The sequence below is a fragment of the Pseudonaja textilis genome, chromosome 2 (assembly GCF_049901715.1).
Source record: "Pseudonaja textilis isolate UNSWEBS1 chromosome 2, rPseTex1.2, whole genome shotgun sequence".
In the NCBI taxonomy this organism is placed as follows: Eukaryota; Metazoa; Chordata; class Lepidosauria; order Squamata; family Elapidae; genus Pseudonaja; species Pseudonaja textilis.
Window position 1 is genome coordinate 5805832 of NC_141991.1, and position 21835 is coordinate 5827666.

The 21835-nt window shown below is 46.2% G+C and overlaps 2 protein-coding genes and 1 pseudogene across 5 annotated transcripts in view; 1 reads left to right on the forward strand and 2 right to left on the reverse strand.

Annotated features, from left to right (window-relative positions):
• The window catches only part of LOC113450944 (uncharacterized), a 46142-nt gene extending 26379 nt beyond the window's left edge, over positions 1 to 19763 (forward strand). For all 4 annotated transcript variants that reach the window (XM_026722272.2, XM_026722275.2, XM_026722273.2 and 1 more), the window contains 4 exons: positions 12419 to 14626; positions 16899 to 16951; positions 17314 to 17376; positions 19471 to 19763. In XM_026722272.2, the coding sequence (XP_026578057.2) occupies positions 12419 to 14626; positions 16899 to 16951; positions 17314 to 17358 (2306 nt within the window). In that variant the 3' untranslated portion in view covers positions 17359 to 17376; positions 19471 to 19763. The remainder of the gene's footprint in view (positions 1 to 12418; positions 14627 to 16898; positions 16952 to 17313; positions 17377 to 19470) is intronic.
• LOC113450956 (CD82 antigen-like) lies at positions 578 to 3956 on the reverse strand. Its single transcript, XM_026722300.2, has one exon. The coding sequence runs from the start codon at positions 2544 to 2546 to the stop codon at positions 1761 to 1763; it is 786 nt and encodes a 261-aa protein (XP_026578085.1). The 5' UTR covers positions 2547 to 3956; the 3' UTR covers positions 578 to 1760.
• LOC113450958 (CD82 antigen pseudogene) lies at positions 5856 to 6693 on the reverse strand (annotated as a pseudogene).
• Positions 19764 to 21835: the final 2072 nt, after the last annotated feature.

Sequence of the window (21835 nt, forward strand, 5' to 3'; positions counted from 1 at the left end):
TCAGCTCTATTACCCACATGCAGTTCCTTCATTTTCTCCCTTTTCTCAACTGCTAAGGACCGCCTATAGTGGATAGCATGCTCTACTCTACAGCAGAGGTAGAGAACTAAAGGCCCTTTTGTGACTTGTGGACTTCAAACTCCCAGAATTCCTGAGCCAGAATTCCGCAAGTCATAAAGAGGCCACAGTTATCCACTTCTGCTCTGTATAGAGCAATGATGGCTTAACCTTTTTGGGTTCCTGTGCCAAAAAATTTTTGGGCGCTTCTGCGCCAACACCCAGAAAACAATGTGCATGCCCCCCCAAGCCCTCTGCGCATGCACGCATGATGCCCCTGTTCCCCCTTACCTGCATTGCACCTCCCAGACGATTTTCGGCCCATTTGAAGCCTTTTCAGCCTGCAAGAGACTTGAAGGAAGCCCCTGCAGGCTTTGCAGGCCAAAAAACGGGCCCATTTCGTCACTTCTGGTATTACCGGAAGTGATGAAACGGGCCTATTTTTCAGCCTGCAGACGCTTCCCTCAAGCCTCTGGCAGGCTGAAAAAGGCCTGAAAATCAGTAAGGAGGCACGTGCATGCTCAGCGAGGTAAGTTTGCCTGTGGCTCGCCATCATGGGTATAGAGCTATATATCACTTTTTGTGATTGGATGATATCCTTGTTCAATCTCTGTCTGTCTCTCTCTCTTTCTCTCTCTCCCTGTGTGTGTGTCTCTCTCTCACACTCACACACACACACAGAGTGAGAGAGAGAGAGACTAGAAGACATTGGATAATCTGTAAAATCACAATTGCAAGGCTGGTCTGGTCTCCGATCTGCTCAGTGTCATCAACGAATGAACGAGTGATGGGAAGGATTCGGGAATCGTTTTTTGGGGGGGGAGGTGTAACAGTTTTATTTTATCAATCTGGAGAATTAATGCAGCAACAGGCTCAAGAGCTAGAAGGAATTTTTATTGAGAATGCGTGTTCCTTCAAAGAACAAAGCAACTGGATGCTCCTTGGTGCCACGTGCATCATTGAGAAAAGAAAACCCTTTTAATGTTCGGGGGTTTTTTGTAGCGCGTTTGGAAGGAGATAGTCCAATAGGAAGCAAGGATCTCGAATTGAAGAATTGAATGCAGGATTGATCTTGTGGCTAGATCTTGTGGATAAATTCGATGCATTATCCAATTCTTGGGTAATGGAAGACAGCTAGAGACATGCAAAGAAGGATCATCCTAAATCATGACCGTGGATAAAGCTTAAAAATTAATCAGTGGTTCTCAACTGTTGACACTTTTAAGATGGGTAGATTTCAACTCCCGGAATTCCCCAGCCAGCCATGATGGCTGGGGAATTCTGGGAGTTGAAGTCCACACATCTTAAAAAGTGTCAGAGGTTTTAGAAACAGCAGATTAGATTATGTAGCTCAGAGCTGATGTTAACGTTCCAAGGTCTCATCTGTCTTAAGGGTGGATAATGCTGAGGTTGGCCAGGTTTTGAAATCTTCAAGATACACTTATAGAGATCCCAGAATTCCCCTTTGCTGAGGGAACCTCGACCCTCAGAAGTCCAAACCAATATGCTCAAGAGTGAGAGACAACTGGAAATTTCATTTGAACCTCTGGAGGCTCAAAACATGCGGCTTGAGTTCAACAAATTAGCTACCAAGCCAAGTCAAGATGTCGAAGAAAAGCTGAAGAAAACCTGGAAGCAAGGAATTTTGTTTTTCGTTTTCTCCCCTCTGCGGGGAACCTTGGCCGTCTTCCACATGGGAGAATTCAGCTGTGACCTTCAGCATACACATTTCGGCCGGCGTAAATGTAAAAAGAAAGACCGATTCCCAGGATCTCGAAGGCGATCATGAGGAAGGACGCGAGGAAAATGGCGTCCGCCACACTCTTCAACCACTTTTGCACCCGCGTATCGCATCCCTGTTTTTTCACCGGCCAGTCACTCACCACAGATTTATGTGAGACGGTGTTCAACTGGCAGACGCCCAGCATTGGTTGGAAGTTGTTTGGGTGGTTGCTGCAAGAACATGGGTAGGTTCCCATTTTATTCTGGAAAAAGGTGTTGTTTTTCCAATTTTCCGGCCCAGTCCAGCCACAGCAAGACATTCGGGCCTGGACATAATCCAGAGTTAACCTTTTGTGCTGGTTGGCTTGGTCCATTGGGTTATAGTTTTGGATGAGGCTGAGGATGGTCTTGTTGAGCTCGTCTTCCATCTTCTGCTGTTTGAAGTACACGAACAAGCCCGGGAAAAAGTGGAAGATGATAAGGACGATCAGGAGCGGAATGTAGGCCATCAAAGCGAATTTTACTCCAAAGTGATAGACTCCGAGGCAGCCCCATAAGCCGAGAAACATGGCCAAAGCCCCAATCGCGATGAAAATGTACAGCAGGCTTTGGAAGGAGTCGAAAACAGACTGCAGGATGGAGATGTAGGCGCTCTTGGTGATCAAAACCCAGAGGCCTAAACTGAACATTGCAGCTCCCACGAGAAACAGAAGGACATTGAAGAAGCAGAACAAGCACTTGAGGCACTTGAGGCAGCAATTCGCCATCGTTGCTTTTCAGAACTCAGAACCGTCAGCATCAAAGGAAAGAAACACGGCGACCAAACAGAATGGCCTGGCTGTGTCTCCGGGTGGGTCTCAACCATAGAAAAGCCACCCTAGACAATGACAATGACATTGTCTCTCGAGGGCACTCTAGCCAGATCCGGTCTTTATGATCCATCCTTTAGACTTGTGCGGAAGCCCGTATGGCTGTTGGCTTCAGGAATGGCTCTAGCAGAAGGCTAGTATCTAAAGCAGGGTTGGAGAACGATGGGCCTTTTATGATTTGCGAACCTCAACTCCCATGCTGGCTCCAGTATTCTGGGAGTTGAAGTCCACAAGTCATAAAGGGGCCATCATTCCCCATGCCAGCTGAGGAATTCTGGGAGATGAAGTCCACAGGTTATAAAGGGGCCATCATTCCCCATGCCAGTTTAGGAATTCTGGGAGTTGAAGTCCACAAGTCATAAAGGGGTCATCATTCCCCATGTCAGCTCAGGAATTCTGGGAGTTGAAGTCCACAGGTCATAAAGGGGCCATCATTCTCCCATGCCAGCTCAGGAATTCTGGGATTGAAGTCCACAAGTCACAAAGGGGCCATCATTCTCCATGCCAGCTCAGGAATTCTGGGAGTTGAAGTCCACAGGTCATAAAGGGGCCATGGTTCCACAAAGTGGCTCAGGAATTCTGGGAATTGAAGTCTATAGGCCACAAAAGGCCCATCATGGCTCCCCATCTCTGATTTACAGCTACATAATGGCATCCTATGCTTTTCAGTTTCTTACTTCAGTCAAAATGTTTTCCCAGGTAGTTGCACACTGTTAAAGTTCCTAATTCAGCTTTAAGTCTCTCTAGTGAGGTTTTCTGGATGCCTTTGGTACTTAGCATTTGGTTTGCGAATTCCTTAAGGCATCGCAGTTGAGCAGTGGACAAAAGTAGTTAAAAACAAACACTATGAAATTGAAATCTGGGCTTTTACGATATATAATCGCAATTCGAGGTCATTAAAAATGCAAACGTGTCATTATTCTCTCTCTCTACATACACACACACACCCCCCACTCCTGGAATTAGGCTTGTCCTGATCCTGCTTGGCTTTTTGTAAGACATTAAAAAAAAGGTCATCCAGCCTGCATCCCTCACAGTATGGATGAGCCTGTTTGTTGGTGGAATTGAATGTAATACAGTATGTTTCTCAACTGTGTCCACTTTAAGACGAGTGGACTTCAACTCTTGGCTGGCTGGGGAATTCTGGGAGTTGAAGTCCAGGGATGTCTCAAGTTGGGATGGATGGTGATTGGACCATGTCATGGTACAGGGGTTGAGTTTTGACTTTTGAATTACTGAGGGAAAACTGGAACTTTCAGATTTGGGTTTCCCAGATGTGCCAGTATGACAACTCTAATAAAAAGAAACTTTGAGAAAATGCCTGTCTCAGGAGCTTTTTATTGGAGTTTGGTTTTACTGGAACACTGACCCATGGTGGTTTAATTACTTTATTGTCATTGCACCTCGTACAATCAAACGCCATCTTCAGTGCACATCATGACCATGAAAATAAACACAAACACACATCCTTCACCCTCCACACATTGAACCGAAAACCCCCGACACCGCACCAATACTGCACTACACAGTAGAATTCAACAGAGCAACTGCCCTGGGATAGAAGCTGTTTTTCAGCCTATTTGTCTCTGTTTTTATTCTCCTGTACCGTCTGCTGGATGGTAATAGTTTAAAAAAAAAAGGGTGCCCAGGATGAGATGGATCTTTGAGAATGTTTTGAACTTTCTCAAGGCAGCAGGAGCTATAAAGCTCTTCCAAAGATAGGAGAGGGCAACCCATGATCTTCTGGGCAATGACCTTTACCCTCTGGAATGCTTTCCTATCTGCCACTGTGCAATTGGCAAACCATACAGAGGCGCAGTAAGTTAAAACACTCTCTATGGTGCAGCGGTAAAAGGTCACCAGCAGTTTTTCATTCGGTTGTTGTTTTCTGAGAAGCCTCAGGTAGTATAATCTCTGCTGGGCCCTTTTGACCAGGGCTGCAATGTGAGCGCCCCAGGTCAAGTCCTCTTTGGACTGAAATGTGAAAAGGCTATTACAGACGATTTTAGACATTCTCATAACATACCAAAGGAGGCAGCTGGGATCCTGGGGGAGCCATGGATCACTACCCCTGTAGGAAGGAGGAAGAGGTGAAGAAAGAGGAACAGGAAGAGAGGATGCTGTGCTGGGGTTTTCTTTAGGCTCAGTAAGTTTCCACACAAGCCTTCAAATCCAAGTATATTTCTTACCAATGCAAGATCTCTGACTAACAAAATGGATGAATTAAGGCTACAGATTGCAAAGACTAAATGTTGCTATGTGAATTTGGCAAATCCCATTGGATTTGCTTGTCAGAAGGTCACAAAAGAGGATAGACATTGCAACCGTCCTAAATACGAATCCGTTACCAAACACTCGCATTTTGATCCTGTGACCACGAGGAATCCTGCAACAGTCATAAATCAATTCTGGTTTTTTTTAGTACCGTAGTAACTTTGGTCACTAAACGAACAGTCGAGAACTGCCTGTGCATCAAAAATAAACTGCCCTCATATGAACCCAAACCATGCAAGATCTCTGACTAACAAAATGGATGAACTAAGGCTACAGATTGCAAAGACTTAACTGTTGCTACAGAGAACTCCATAAGGCTACAGATTGCAAAGACTAAATGTCGCTAGGGGAGGACTCCAGAAATTCCACCTTGGGATCCAAAACCCTCCTTTGAAGCTGACCTTTGATCTGATGGCTATCCCAAACACCAAGCAGGAAAGGAAAGAAAAGTCGTACAGCCGACACTTTTATTTTTCAAAGGTTGGAGAAATAGAGCAAGATACACCGATCCAGGTGGAAGAGATTTCCCCTGGGAATTGAATTAAGTCAGCCTTAACCGCGGTGTCTGAATAGTTTGAGAAGGGGGTGAACCAAGACTCAGGTAGGGATATTTGCCTAAGAGGTCCATCATTGTAATCTCCCAACTTGATCCAAATTGCACAGAAGGAAGAGGGGTACGAAAAAAACCAGCGAAAGGGGTGTCTGAAAGACATACGGAGCATCCTAAGTCTTATTATGGCAGTGAATCAAACCTAGAAACCATGATGATGTTCAGAACATTTGTGGAAGAAGCAAGGTAAGTACTTAGAGGAAGAGCTGTTGGGCTAATGCTAATATCTCCCGTGGGGACTGCCAACCACCAACTGGAATAAGGAATGCAGTTCTCTCTTTCCTTGTGGATTCACATCCAGGCTCCAGGCAGGGTTGTCGTCTTCAGTATTGGCACGTTTTGCCTTTGCAAAGGCAGATGGAGAGCGCTATCCCCAGCAGCTCCACGATGGCCACTCCTATGCAGACCCCGAGAAAGATGTTGAAATTTTCCTGCAACCAGCTCTGCACAACCATCCGGCACCCCTGCTTCTTCACAGGCCAGTCGGCCACGGTGGTTGCGTTGGACTGGGTCTCCAGAGCACAGAAGCCTGTCCCTATCGAGGTGCCCTCCGTCTGGTTGCTGCAAGAACATGGATAGAAGCGCATTTTGCTCGTCCAAAGGATTTTGTTGAGTTGCCAGTCTTCGGGTCTGGTCCAGCCGCAGCACGAGAACTTGGATTGAACAAAGTCCAAAGCGGATTCGAGGACCTGGTTGGTGTCATCGGAAGGGTCATATGTCTGGAAGAGATCAATCACCACCTCGGACATTCTGGCTTTCAGTGAGCACTGTTGGAAGTAGATCATCAGACCAGCGGTGACCTGGGCTGAGAGGATGAACAACAGGCAGGTGAGGTAGATGCCAAGGGCACACCGGATGCCACACTGGGCCCCTAAGCATCCCAGGAAGCCAAGCACCATGGTGATGGCACCGACTCCGATGAAGACGTAGACCCCATCTTGGAACGAGGGCGCTGAGTTCTGCAGGATGGGAGCAAAGGACTTTTGGTCAACCAAAATCCAGGTTCCAATCCCAACCATCAGTGCCCCCAAGACAAAGAACAGGTGATTGAAGAAGAAAAACAAGTAGAGGGTGACCTTCTTACAGCAATATCCCACCTTCATCTTCTCCTTTTGAACGGAATCTTGGGACTTCTGTTTAGAACTCGGAACATTCAACTGAAAAAAAAAAAGAGAGAGAGAGAGTCCACAAACACAATGGATGACCTGTACGTCACCATCTGTGGAGCTTCTATCGTAGACTTAAAACCTGAAAACGTCATCCAAAAATCACCACAAAGAATGTTCCACTCCCGGTGGAGTGAGCCGTAATGACAAACAGAGGAGAGATTCCTCAATCAAGCGCTCACGCAGGAGGCTTTCTGTGTCTGCACCCCCTTTGCCAAAACTCTCATCGAAAGGGCATGAGCTCAGACAAACAACGCAACACCATTTCTAAACCGCAGGCCCGCTTCTCATTATTGCAAGACCGTGTGAGGTGTTTTCCCCTTTAGGTTTCCCTTCCTGGGGATCAGGGATCTACCGTCCCTCTCCCTCTCTTGCTCTTTCACCCCAATTGATTTGGGGTTAGGGCATGTTTAGCTGAACGGATCCTCACAAGCAGAGTCTCAATTGCCAAAGTATTGTTACTGTACAACATGGCTGCGGGAGCCATTTTGAATTCGATCCAACTCCTTCCTCCCGTTCAGTGGGCTTCAAGTGGTTTATTCTCCACAGGTTTCCCTTTCTGGGAACCAGGAGCCTTCAAACACCACCACCAAAACTTCTCCACAATCATTGGACAGTATCCGGACAATTACAACTAATTCTCCAGACAACCTGCTACTAAAGCAGGGCTTCTCAAATAATTCCAACTATCCATTGTAAACGGTTCTCAGTTTTACCAAAATTTAACTATCACAATTACATAATTATTATCTATCATAAATAATAATAATAAATTAATTAAAATAAAGAAATAATGAAACATAAAATAAAATTGTTACTGCAGAACGTGGCTGCGGGCGCCATTTTGAATTCGGTCTAACTCCTTCCTCCCGTTCAGTGGGCTACTATAATGAAAAAATAATGAAACAGAAGACAAAAAGGAGGACTAAACCTCTCCGTTTAGGAACCCTTTCAGGACCCAAACCATTATCTGGACCATACATCAGCCTCAGTAACAATGGCAGGTCGCTATCACCCAAGGGCAACTTCTTCCAGAGCTGCATTCAAGGCCCAGGATAAATCCACGGAGCCGAGCAAGCCTTCTAAAGCAGCGGAAAAGGATGCCCGTGAGAGACATCAGGCCTTAGAGAGACGAGTGAGGAAGCATGCCAGGGAGACTGACCAAGCTCCACCTCCGTCTACTACTGCTCAGGACCCGAACCTTCCACCCTGTTCCCTTGATTTATCTATCCAGTCAAGGCATACCACCATCAGACAGCCTCCCCATGATATCCCAGAGGCTGGGCCAGCCCCACGAGGGGACCCAGAGGCAACAGTTGCATCCACAGCTGCTGGCCTTCGCCAGGAGGAAGATCTACCGGAGGAAATCCCTGACAAGATCAGAATGTGGATGGAAATGGCAATCCAGAAGGGACATTGCATCAGGGGTTCAACAATCCGTTTGAGCTAGACGACACTCGGCAGCTTCAGATTTCGGGTCCCTCTCCAAGCAGTCCTTGAGTGTGAGGGACCAGCATATTACACAGGTACCTCCCCAAGGGGAGTTCCCTATACTCCCTATCACCCCCCCACACAAGGTTTCCCGGATATTGGGGACCAAGATGAGGAAATGGACCAATTAGATGAAGGGTCAATACAAAATATTGATCAGGGGTTATCAGAGGCGGACCCGTTGGAAAGGGGAATGTCAGACGACGAAGGCCTCCTTCCCGACCAACCGGTATTTACGAGACTGTTCTGTCCACAACTGTTCAGGTCCCTATTGTTCAAGGCCAGGAACACCGCCCGCCTTGACAAGGCTACCGCTTCCCCGCAACCAGCAATCCCCAGAAGAGGCAGGGGATTTAATCTTCTCCCAGCCTGTCAATGAGGCAGACGTAATTACGGTTCCTCATATGTTTAAGGAATTAGTCCAGAGACAGTGGGCCTCGGCTGCGTCATACCCCGCTCCCATGTGGTATGATAAAAATTTGTTTACAATCTGGCACCTGACTTTTCAAATTCCTTAAACACACTGGAAGTAGACGACCCCATAGTGGCCCTGGTATCCTCCTCCTCCATTCCCACTGAGGCGGAGGAGGCCCTAAAACCTGAAGAAAAGAAGGCAGAACTGGCCTTCTGCAGAGCACACCTGTCGGACACTTGGGCCATTAGAGCAGCTATGGCCGCATCCTTTTTTTACTAGGTCTTCCCTCAGGTGGCTTTGACCCCTGAGGGACACCATACCTGCTTCCAATATACGAGCAAGTTAGGACATTGCCAAACTTATCGCGGCAGCAGAATTTTCTGCAGATGTTACCTTCAGTGCGGTAAAGTTCTCTTCCAGGGCTGTCACATCACAGGTTTCAGCAAGGAGGCTTTTACGGCTCAGGCATCGGCAGGCTGATACCAAACACAGGTGCAAGCTTGCCTCAGCCCTGATTTTGGGGGGGAACGGTGTTTGGCAGTGCCCTCGATCCGCTCCTGATTGAAGCCGGGAACAAGAAGGTTCTTCCCTCACTTTTTCAAAAATAAAATAAATCTCCACAGCCCTTTCGGAGAGGCTCCTTTCGGACCTTCTATCAGGCACCCTACTACCCTCGTTTCAATAGGGCACCAGGTTATAGACAAGGACAGCATCAGGAGAGATTCGATCTCACGGACAGGTTCAGACGGGGAGGACAAAACAAGAGACAGTTCTGGGGAACCGGAAACAGGTCCTTCCCTTAAAATGACGCTATAGAGCACTGCACACCAGAACAACTAGACACAAGGACAGTTTTTCCCCGAAAGCCATCACTCTGCTAAACAAATAATTCCCTCAACACTGTCCAACTATTTACAAAGTCTGCACCACTATTACTATTAATCTTCTCATCACTCCTTATCACCCATCCCCTCTCACTTGTGACTGTATGAGTGTAACTTTGTCGCTTGTATCCTTACGATCTATATTGACTGTTTCCTAGTATGATTTGATTGCTTATTGTACCCCAGGACTATTAAGTGTTGTACCTTATGATTCTTGAGTCTCGACGAATGTATCTTTTCTTTTATGTACACTGAGAGCATTTGCCCCGAAGACAAATTCCTTGTGTGTCCAATCACACTTGGCCAATAAAGAATTCTATTCTATTCTATTCTATTCTATTCTATTCTATTCTATTCTATTCTAACCTTATGATTCTTGACGAATGTATCTTTTCTTTTATGCACACTGAGAGCATTTGCCCCGAAGACAAATTCCTTGTGTGTCCAATCACACTTGGCCAATAAAGAATTCTATTCTATTCTATTCTATTCTATTCTATTCTATTCTATTCTAACCTTATGATTCTTGACGAATGTATCTTTTCTTTTATGCACACTGAGAGCATTTGCACCAAGACAAATTCCTTGTGTGTCCAATCACACTTGGCCAATAAAGAATTCTATTCTATTCTATTCTATTCTATTCTATTCTATTCTATTCTATTCTATTCTATTCTATTCTATTCTAACCTTATGATTCTTGACGAATGTATCTTTTCTTTTATGCACACTGAGAGCATTTGCCCCGAAGACAAATTCCTTGTGTGTCCAATCACACTTGGCCAATAAAGAATTCTATTCTATTCTATTCTATTCTATTCTAACCTTATGATTCTTGACGAATGTATCTTTTCTTTTATGCACACTGAGAGCATTTGCCCCGAAGACAAATTCCTTGTGTGTCCAATCACACTTGGCCAGTGAAGAATTCTATTCTATTATTAAACTTTAATCATTAATCTATCCCCCCCCCCTTTTTATGTTTGGGCCCAAATCAGTGTTGACTCCTTATCGATTGGCCACCACGTCCTTGCACTAAAATGAGAAAGGCGCCAGAAAGACTTAGATTTAGTTAGGCAAAAGCTGTGTTTTTTCAAACAAATGTTATTGACGATGTGTTATTTTCTTAGGTGTTATCTCTAAGCCCCTTTTCATTCATTCAGTCAGTCGGTCGGTCAGCTGGACTTTGGAACTCTTCTAGTCCAACTCCCTGCTCTAGCAGGAGACCCTACATACCAGGGGCTCAGTCAGCAACCCGCAGCTCTGGAGCTGTATGTGGCTCTTTCATCCCTCTGCTGCAGCTCCCTGTCGCTCAAAATATGTGTCACAACTGCCAATGTATGACACCTGCCGGCACATGATTTATGGAGCTTTTCAACCCCCCGGTAGGCCAACCATGGGTAAATCCAAGAAAAGTTTCAGAAGGAAAACAACGTTTAATTCAACTACGTATGCTGGTTTTGTGGCCGCTCCGGAAATAGTCAGGCACGGGAAGGGTTTTGTGGCTCCCAGTGGTGTTTTTTTTCTGTGGGAAACAGGTCCAACTGGCTCTTTGAGTGTTTAAGGTTGCTGACCCCTGCCCTATACCATTTCAGACTGTCTCATGGGTGACCTGATTTATGACCTTCATGATTTGCAACCAATGATAAGCAGGCTCCATTACAGTAATAACTCAAGGAATACTGTATACTGTCCTCATATTTGTTTGAAATAGTGGTTCCCAGATGAGGCTAAACAGAGATCAAATCTTTCCCGGCCAGCCTGACTCCTGGAGATTCCTGAAAATTGGGTTTGGTTTCCTTCAGCTCAGTAGATGTTGCCGAAAGACCCCTTTTAAGTCTTAACACAATAACAACAGAGTAGGAAGGGACGTTGGAGCTCTTCTAGTCCAACTGTCATGCCCCTGTCAGGATCTGATTCGGAGGGGGCGGCCGAACAGCTGACAGGGAGTGGGAGTGTGGCTCCGTTGGCTGTGGAAGAAACTGGGGAAGGGCACAGTCCAGTTGGGCAGAGCAGGGGAGAGGTAGAGCAAAGGAGAGGGAATTCGGAGGAAGACCCAGACTCACCCTCTTCATCCTAGGGCACGCAGGGAGGAGTGGAGAAGGGAGCAACGTGAGTTGCATGGCTTACGGGGCAGGAAAGGGCCCTGATTCCCTTCATTAGCTGCAGCTGGGAACACAATGTTTAAAAAAGGGAAGCTGCACACAGCAAACTGTTGGGAGCAAATCGTGAATTATCTTTTATTGTCGAGGCTTATCTGGGTTCCTGGCGTCTTCCCAACAGTGTGTTTTGCTGTGCTTTCAAGTGTGCAATTCCTTTTCCTGCCTTGTCAAGTTAATTACTGCAGCGTGGTTTGTTTGGATTTTTAGTTACAGTTTGTACGTACTTTGTTTTCGGACTGAATTTCCTCCACTTAAAGACTGTTCTTGGGAGAAATTGTTCTCCAGCCGAAGGTAACCCGGACATTGGGGACAAAGTATAATTAAGGGACTCTTCTTGCTTATTTGATTGTGTTGCCTTTGTGCCACACTCCTGGTCATCACATCAACCCTCTGGTCAAGCAGGAGACTCTATACCATTCCAGACAAGTGGTTGTCCAGCCTCTTGTTAAAAGTCTCCAGTGAACCTCTGGAGGCAAGTCGTTCCACTGGTTAATTGTCCTCACTTTTAGGAAATGTCCTCCTTAGTTCTAGGTTGCTTCTCTCCTTGAATAGTTTCCATCCGTTGCTTTTTGTCCTGCCCTCAGGTGCTTTGGAGAATAGCTTGACTCCCTCTTCTTTGTGGCAGCCCCTGAGATATTGGAACCCTGCTATCATGTCACCCCTAGTCCTTTTCATTAAACTCGACATACCAATTCCAGTAGCTGTTCTTCATATGTTGTAGCCTCTGGTCCCCTAACCATCTTCGTTACTCTTCTTTTGTTCCAATAGACCATGATCAGTCACAAGTAGAAGAAGCCCACCTTCAGTTGGGACAGCCAACCCAGGAAGAAGCAGCAATTTTGGGAAAAGTTGGAGGAGACGCTCTGCAAGATGAGACTCCGCAAAAGACCTTGGAGGATGATAGTAGAACGGATAGTGGCCAGGGATCTCTCCCAGGCAAGAAAGCCAAAGCAAATCCATACAGATGTGTGCAGTGTGGAGAAAGCTTTTACAAGTGGTCCCAGATGATAATCCACGAGAGGGGTCACAGCCGAGAGAAACTGTACAGCTGCCCCCAGTGTGACCAGAATTTTTCCTCCCGCCAGGCACTTCTCAGCCACGAGGCAAGCCACATGGGCGAGAAACCCTACCAGTGCTCCGACTGCGGGAAAACCTTCCGTGAGAAAGCCTACGTCCTCCAGCACAAGAGGATCCACACAGGCGATAGGCCATATGCTTGCTCGGAGTGCGGGAAAAGCTTCTTCCGCAAGGGGTCCCTAATCCTGCATGAGAGAATCCACACAGGGGAGAAGCTCTACAGATGCCCAGACTGCGGCAAGAGCTTCAACCGTAAGCCGCACCTTGCCGTCCATCGGAGGATCCACACAGGGGAAAAACCGTACGAGTGCTCCGATTGCGGGAAGACCTTCACCGTGAAATCGGCTCTTAATGTACACATGAGAACTCATTCGGAAGAGAAGCCCTACCAGTGTCCCGACTGTGGGAAAAGTTTCCGTGAGAAAGGAACTCTCAACATCCACAAACAGAGCCACACGGCGGAGAAGCCTTACCAGTGTGCTGAATGCGGGAAATGCTTCAGTTATACCGCGTCATTTCGGAGACACAAGAAAACCCACTCCGCCGGGTCAGCTCTCAAATCCTACGAGTGCCCCGAATGCGGGAAAAGCTTTGGCCGCAAGGATTACTTGATCACGCACCGGAGAATCCACACGGGTGAGAAACCTTACATGTGCTCCATATGTGGGAAGAGCTTCAATCACGGAGCAACTCTGGTTACACATAAGAGGACCCATACAGGGGAAAAGCCTTATGAGTGCTCTGAATGCGAGAAGAGCTTCAAACAGATTTCTGGCCTAATTACGCACCGGAGGACGCACACGGGCGAGAAACCCTACGAATGCCCGGACTGCGGGAAACGCTTCATCCTGAAAGCGTACCTTGACGTACACAAGAGAATTCATACAGGAGAACGGCCGTATCAGTGCTCCCATTGCGGGAAGGGTTTCTCCTGCTCCTCATACCTTTTAAGGCATGAGAAAACCCATACGGGGGAACGCTCCCACACCTGCTCAGACTGCGGCCAGGGCTTCTACTGGAAACGCTCCCTGATCATGCACATGAGGAAGCACACGGGGGAGCAGAATCTGCACGAGTGCAAAATCTGTAGCAAAGGCTTCAGTTGGATGTCCGCTCTGAACATCCACATGAGGACCCACACGGGGGAGAAGCCTTACATGTGCTCGGAGTGTGGGAAAACTTTCAGCGGGAAATGGATCCTCATCCAGCACAAGAGGATCCACACGGGCGAGAGACCCTACAAGTGTCCCGAGTGCGGGAAGAGCTTCCACGCAAAGTCCTCACTCTTTGCCCACAAACGGACCCACACAGGGGAGAAGCCGCACGAGTGCGCCGAGTGCGGGAAAAGCTACAGCGTGAAGGCCAACTTCGTGGCGCATATGAGGACCCACACGGGGGAGAAGCCCTACGAGTGCTCGGACTGCGGGAAAAGCTTCTACAAGAAAGACCGCCTCATGACGCACAAGAGGACCCACACGGGAGAGAAGCCTTACCAGTGCTCCGAGTGCGGAAAAGGGTTCAACTGGAAGGTGGGCCTGATCAACCACACCAGAATCCACACCGGCGAGAAGCCGTATTCATGTGCTGCGTGCGGGAAGTGCTTCCATAAAAAGGACCACCTGGCTCGCCATGAGATCATCCACACAGGAGAGAAGCCCTATTCCTGTTTTGACTGCGGGAAGAGCTTTAACCAGAAAGTGGCCCTGATTGTGCACAAGCGGACTCATACAGGAGAGAAACCCTATAAATGCTCCGAGTGTGGGAAGAGCTTCAGCTGGAAGAGGTCTCTCCTCACCCACCGGGCGGCTCACCTGGGGAAGAAGCCCTACCAATGTTCTGAATGCACGGAAAGCTTCAGCCAACGGTCTCTTCTGGCAGAGCATGAAAGGACCCACACAGGTGAGATCCTGTAGGACCGTGGTAGGGAAGCACCTCTATGACTTGTGGACTTCAACTCCCAGAATTCCTGAGCCAACACTCTAGTGTCAGGTTCCCAAGTGATGAAATCCATTTAAAAAGAAAAGAACCAAGTCCATCTTCCAAGACATTCTTTTATTTAGGAAAGCATCAAATTGGCAAAGTCCGTGGTAATTCCAGATCGGACACAACCCAGAATTACTCACAATATCAGAAGTTAGAAACAACCCCCCAAAAGTCTCCAATAGAAGTAATTTAACGTTGCTTGATGTCATAAATCTCCACCTCAAGAAGCCTAAGAACAGACAGCTTGTTTTCCCACGGGAAGAAGAATCACCTAGCCTAAACAACTCTCCCTATCTGCATTCCTCCCCGCTTAGGAATGTGGCAAGCCCGAAACCCTTCCCCCCACGACTGCCACAGAGAAAGTAAGAAAAAGAATATATACTAAGCCTAACTGAAATGGCTACACATAGATAGATTTTGCGCTTGACAGCTAGGAGTTGAAGTCCACAAGTCATAAAAGGGCCACAATTCCCCACCCCTGCTGTAGGACATCTGATTGAAAAGAAAGAGTCTTTTCATTCCTTACAAAGAAAGGACATCTAGAGATGAGTTCCTGGTGTTCTCCCAAAGGTGATTTTCCAAAAAGCATCTGTGCTTTCTTGGTTTTTGGTTTTTTGTTTTCCTGGAAAACGTTTCGCTTCTCCATCCAAGATAAGCTTTCTTCAGTTCTATCGTCTTGGATGAGAAGTGAAACGTTTTCAAGGAACAAAACAAGAAAGTTCAGAGCATCATAAAAAGGGTTAGGGAGCTGGAGGTAAAAGCATACAACAAATAGTTAACATGAATCAGGTATGTCCAGCCCAGGGGTTGACGCAACCTTAAAAACTCAAAAAGAGCCGCAAAGGTCCTAACCGGAAGCCTCCCATTCAATTCTGAAGTCCGGTTCCTCCATCATAAGAGTCTCTCCTAGCGCTGCGTCTGTTCTGACCAAGGTTTCCGCAGACCGTAATTAAGCCCATGCTTAGTTAAAACAACTCTTTGTTTTATTTCAGTGCTGGGAATTATGCTCATTCCCAGCCTGTAATGAGTCCCAAACAGTCCCTCGAGATAAGCACCCACCTTTCTCTCCTTTAAATTGCTGCCAACAAGTAAAGTGCCAAATGAACTAGAAAAAATCAACTGAAGTACGAAGTCCACACACAGAGCTTCAAGGTTTAATCCGAACATAATGAATGACTTTGCTTCCTGCAAAGGTTTCTTCACCTTTGCCTGACCTTTATCCCTTATGGGCGGGGCAATCATCTCCCAGCCTTATTCCCGTGTCGCCCCTTTTGTCTCAGCTGCTCTCGCCTCCTGCCAGCTCTGCGCAATTTACGAATTCCGTTCCTTCACGGTTAAAAGGCTATTAAAACTCATTGTCTCTTATAAGCACAAGCCTTGCCAAGGTTGCTCAAGGCTGTCAAGAACACTAGATAAAGTTGCCAATAAATATTTTAAACACAAAGACAGGAACTAAGAGAGTCTGAATGTCCACAAGACTTGAGTGCAAAAACTTCTTTGCTTCCTGCAAAGAACTCCAGTTTCTCAGCTGACTTTTATCTCTTAAGGGAGGGGCCATTACCTTGAAGCCTTACTCCCAAGTCGCCCGTGCTGCTGCAGCTGCTCTTTCCTTTCAGCACCCCTGCACGCATGAGCACAGGCTCCTCTGGGTCCTCTTCATCACTGCTGCCAGCCTCCACAATCTCCGAAGGCAGCACTCCACTCCCTGATGGTCCTGGCCCCATCCCTGCATCACACACAGGCCCCTCATCTGAGTCCTCACTCTCCGAGACCTCAGCCGTCCGCACCTGCTGCCGGCGAACCACAACACAGTCCCAATGGGCTGAGACAGTCCCTCAAAGCTTTCAGACTTTCAGAATTTTATTAATGTAACCTTAGAACAGAGGTCTCCAAACTTGGCAACTTTTAAGACTTGTGGACAGCACAGCTGGCTGGAGAATTTTGGGAGTTGAAGTCCACAAGTCTTAAAGTTGGCAAGTTTGGGGAACCTTGCCTTAGAATGAAGAGAGAGATAGCAGACTTGGTTGATCTTCTTGGCTTCTTGTCTAAAGCGCCTCGCAGGGCTGACCCCGTATGTAACGCCCACAACTTCCAGCTCCTCCCATCACACCCAAACAATTGTCACTGACTTAAAAGTCCTTGTAAGCTGTTAAAACAACCCACTGAATTAACTTTCTGAAATTCACAGATCTTGTTGTCGGGCCGCCTGAACTCTCCATGGAAGAAATCACCACCGCTGTGGTAAGGAGGAGAAAAATATATATTCTTTTTATTTATTTTTTTATTTTCTCTCTATCCGAACTTTCCCAGCTACCCCGGGAAAAAAAAAATCCCAGTGAAAATGGATTGTAATGTTCTGTGGCTACTCAGAGAGAGGTTGGGTGGGCTTCTGGGGTTGTGTGCGTGACTGTGACAAAACAACGTGAGCCGAAATTGAGACCCAAAGCAGAATCTGACGGAACACTTAATGGGTTGTGTTGTGTGTATCTCCAGCCCAACACTCGCACGGCGTCGGGGGGCTTCTGCAGCTGTGGGCTTTGCAATGTGGGTTTTGTTTTATAAACAGAGATCTATATTTTCTTCCCCACCCCGCCCTCCTTTAGATGAGCCTGGACTGCAATACAATTATTTTGACCACAGCCGTATAGCGCCAAATTGTCAAAAAGGTAAGTAAAGTTGAGAGAAAAGAGCAGGATGGTGCAATTAGCGTCCTGGGTGAGGAAGGAGAATAACTGGTTCGTGCACTGGTAGATGGCAATGTTATTCATCCTCCAATACTTTCCTTTACCGTCAGTGATTCATTGATGTAACTTATGCATTACAGGTAGTCTTTGACATACCGTGTTTCCCCCAAAATAAGACCAGGTCTTAATTTTTGCTTCAGAAGATGCATTAGGGCTTATTTTCAAGGAAATACGGTACTAAATGCACCCACCTGGCTGACAATCTCAACTGGGGCTTATTTTGGGAGTAAGGGTTATATTTTGAGCGCCCTGAAAAATCATGCTAGGGTTTATTTTCTGGTTGGGTCTTATTTTCAAGGAAATATGGTATTAAATGCGCCCGCCTGACTGAAAATCTTAACTGGGGCTTATTTTGGGAGTAAGGGCTTATGTTCTGAGCTCCCTGAAAAATCATGCTAGGGCTTATTTTCTGGTTGGGACTTATTTTCGGGGAAACACAGCATGACGGGTCATTTAATGACCATTTGGAGTTACAACAGCCTTAAGGGTGCTTTATGGCTCCTTAAAACGCACCCCCCCCACCAACCCTTCCGGCTTTGTGGACCGGCGGTGGGGGAAGAGGCCATGGTTCTGTGTGAGCAGCAGGCACATGTTGATGCTTGCGTGGCCCGATTCTGAATGGGTTTCAGCCCAGTATCGGGCCACGGCCCAGGGGTTTAGGACCCCTGCCCTACAACACTTATGGCTGTCATAAAAACACGCCATTCCCCCACCTCACGCTGACATGATCACATTTCAGGCGCTTGCCAATCCGCTTGCGTTTATAACCGGTGGCAGCATCCCATAATCACGCAGTCACAATCGACCCAGATTTTCTCGCTGGCTTCCCGTGAGCAAAGCCAATGGGGAAGCCAGCAGGAAGTCAAAAGCCCTGTTCTAGGTGAGGGCCTACACTGAATGATTCTCCGTGATTCGTTTAATAACAGAGACGGGTTACTCTGCACTCTTAATACTGCATTTCAGGTGGTCCTTGACTTTCAACAGTGTGCTGAGTGACCATTTGAGCATGCAACGGCACTGAAAATAGTGACTTATGGCCATTTTTCACCCTTGCGACCGTTTTAGCATCCCCGTGGTCATGTGATTTACATGCTTGACAACTGATTCACATTTATGACGGCTGAAGTGTCCCAAGGTCACATTCTGACAAGCAAAGTCAATGGGGAAGCCAGATGCACTTAACAACCGGGTTACTAATTGAACCACCACAGCAGTTCACTTAATACACGCGGCAAGAAAAGTCTTAAAATGGGGCAAATCTCACCTCACAAATTTCTCACTCAGGAATATAAGTTTGGGGATCCATTCTGGTCATAAGTTGAGGATTACCTATACTTTGATGATGGAAATTCCATTCCCCATTCCTGTCATTAAGCGAGGACTGCTTGCAATTTGAAACAACTTCTTGAATAATTCCTCTCACCTATGTCCTATGAGGCAATCTTGGTGGAACAATGAAATGGGATCCAATATATATGTAATACATATATCGGATATTCCAATATATATTACAGAATATATATAATATTCTTTCTTCCAATTTCAAGAAATTGAAAAATAGTTGACTTCAAAATAAAAGCAGTGCAGTTGTCATTTCTTTAGATTTCATTTCTAATTTCCAGTTGACCTCACGTGGGCCTGACAGCCCAAATTCCGGATGCGTAAACTTACCAGGACTGATCCAATTCTCCCTCTTTTTAGACCCTTATTTTTTAACGTGTAGTTTTGTTTTACATCTTTTAGCTTTTCTTGGCAATAGTAGTTTTAGACTCCAATGCATCTTCTGTGCTTTTTAAATGACTGCACCGCCCCCCCCCCCTCTTTTTGCTGTCCAACAGCCACAATAAAAGTTTGAACTGATTTGGGGAAAGAGAATGTACTAGCAATCTTCTCATTTGTACAAATGACGCTTGCACGTAATTCTTTTAGTCCCTTGGAAGTTCCATAGAATTCCCTACGTAGCAGATTTTTCTAACCCGTCAATGGTCTTACTTTGATTCTTTTTTTTTTTTTAAGGAGCGTGGCCTCAGTTTACCAAACCAAACGGAAAACTCTTCCAGAAGCTGTTCCAGAAACTCATCCTTTTCCTTCAAGAAGCTCATCCTTTTCCTTCTGGAGGACATCAAGATGGCCGCCTTTCCCTCAAAACCAATTCCTCTCTTCGTCTTTTTTTTTTCAGCACAAGCCCTTTATTGGATGTGGTGTCCATCTCCCTCAACATTGTCACGCTGACTGCTTCTCTTCGCTTTGCATCCTCTGAATAACCTAGATCTCAACGAAATACTGTAAAATAAAATGACTATATTGTATTGCATTGTGCACTTGCAATTATTTCCTCCCCCCCTCTCCTCAATCTTTGAAGGTTGTAATGTTAGATATCTGAATTTATATGACAGACAATGGTGACAGATTTAACCCATTTTTATTTTAACAGTGGGGCTAACTCAGTATTTCGCCTGTCCTCCCCAGGCCTGATGGTACAACCATATCTTGAGGGAGTTTCAGAAAGTCAAAAAGGATGAAGCCAGCCTTATTTATTTTCCTGGGCCCAATATCTTCATTAATGACTTAGATGAGGGCTTAGATGAAAGGAAACCCATCGAATTTGCAGATGACACTGAGCTGGCAGGAATAACCAATACTCTCCAGAAAATAGGCTCAAGATCCAGAAGGATCTTCAACAGACCTGAGCCCCACCAAAACCAAAATGAAATTCAACAAACACAGGGATCAAAGATATATTGTTCTTTTTTATTTCAAATTCCTTTTTTTTAAATTTTCTAAATCCAAGAAATTAAAACAGGGCAAATGACACGTATGGCAGATGAGATGATTAAAGAAGTCTTTTGTCTTCCTCTCAAACCCTCGAGTCTAATGATCCACCCAGGATCCGATGATGACAGATGACCTAAAAATGGATCCATCAAGCAAAAGACAAAATTACAAGAGAGAGACTCCAAATTTGGGGCCCTGCAGAGAGACACTGAAAATTGCAATGAAAACGAAAGCTGCTCCTATCAGAGGAATCCACACTTTTCTGAACAGTATACATCCGTGATGGCAAACCTATGGCATGCATGCCAGAGATGGCACACAGACCCCTCTCTCTGGGGATGTGAGCCGTCACCCCAGCCCGGCTCTGCCACGCATGCGCACAGCTCCCACCAGCCAACTGATGTTCGTGTCTCTGCCATGTGGGGCACGGCGCACACGCGTGGGTCATGTGAATGCACAAGGTTGTGAGGGCCACACGTGTGGGGTTGTGGGGGACACAGTCACGTATGCATGCAGATGCATGGAAGCATGGGGGTTGTGGGCGCATGTGCAGGGTGCGTGTGCATGCCTGGATGGCGGGGCACACACGCATTGCGTTTTGGGGATCAGCACACACACGCTTTGGGCACTTGGTGCCGAAAAGGTTAGCCATCACTGGTATACATTATTCAAATTTTATTCCAGTTGCAGCCCCAAAGGTGCTTTTGAGGAGGCAACTGGACTTTCTTGTTTTTTTCTTTTGAAGATGTTTTGCTTCTCATCCCAGAAGCTTCTTCAGCTCTGACAGGAGAGTGGGAATGGAAGGTTTTATATTCCTCGCAGACAGCTGGTCATTTGCATCCTTTTAGAAGGTCAAGTGAGTTGAGGCACTTGGAAGTTTTATCTATGTCCTCTGGATCACCTGGTTAATGTTCCTGCTTCCTGTAGTCTGCAATTCAGAGCTGAAGAAGCTTCTTGGATGAGAAGCAAAACATCTTCAAAAGAAAAAACAAGAAAGTCCAGTTGACTCCTGAAAAAAAAGCACCTTTGGGACAATCATGACCTGGATGACTGAGAATCTCTACAGACTGTTCCAGTGAACAGTTTGTGCCACAGGGAGAAAGGGGTCCAGCTATTTTCTAAAGCACCCAAAGGCCAGACAAGGAATAATGGGTGGAAACTGAACAAGGAGAGATTCAACCTGGAAATAAGGAGAAACTTTCTGACAGTGAGAACAATTAACCAATGGAACAGAAGTTGCCTTCGGAAGTTGTGAGGGCGCCATCACTGGAGGCTTTCAAGAAGAGATTGGACTCCCATTTGTCAGAAATGGTGCAGTCTCCGGCTTGGGCGGGTTGGACTAGATGACATACAAGATCCCTTCCAACTCTGATTATCTGAACAGTGCAAGTTACAGCTAGTTGATTTATGAACACTATTGAGCCCAAAGTTCCTGTTAAGCGAGACATTTATTGAATTTTGCCCCATTTTATGACCTTTCTTCCCTCAGTTGTTAAATAAGTCACTGCTGTTGATAAGTTAGTAAACTGGTTGTTAAGTGAATCTGGCTTCCCCACCGAATATAGAATCGAATCGAAAATAAAAAAGAATATAATAGAATATACTG

Excerpts from the sequence above, each read along its gene's own strand:
- LOC113450956 (XM_026722300.2), bottom strand. The coding sequence starts at position 2,546 with ATGGCGAATTGCTGCCTCAAGTGCCTCAAGTGCTTGTTCTGCTTCTTC.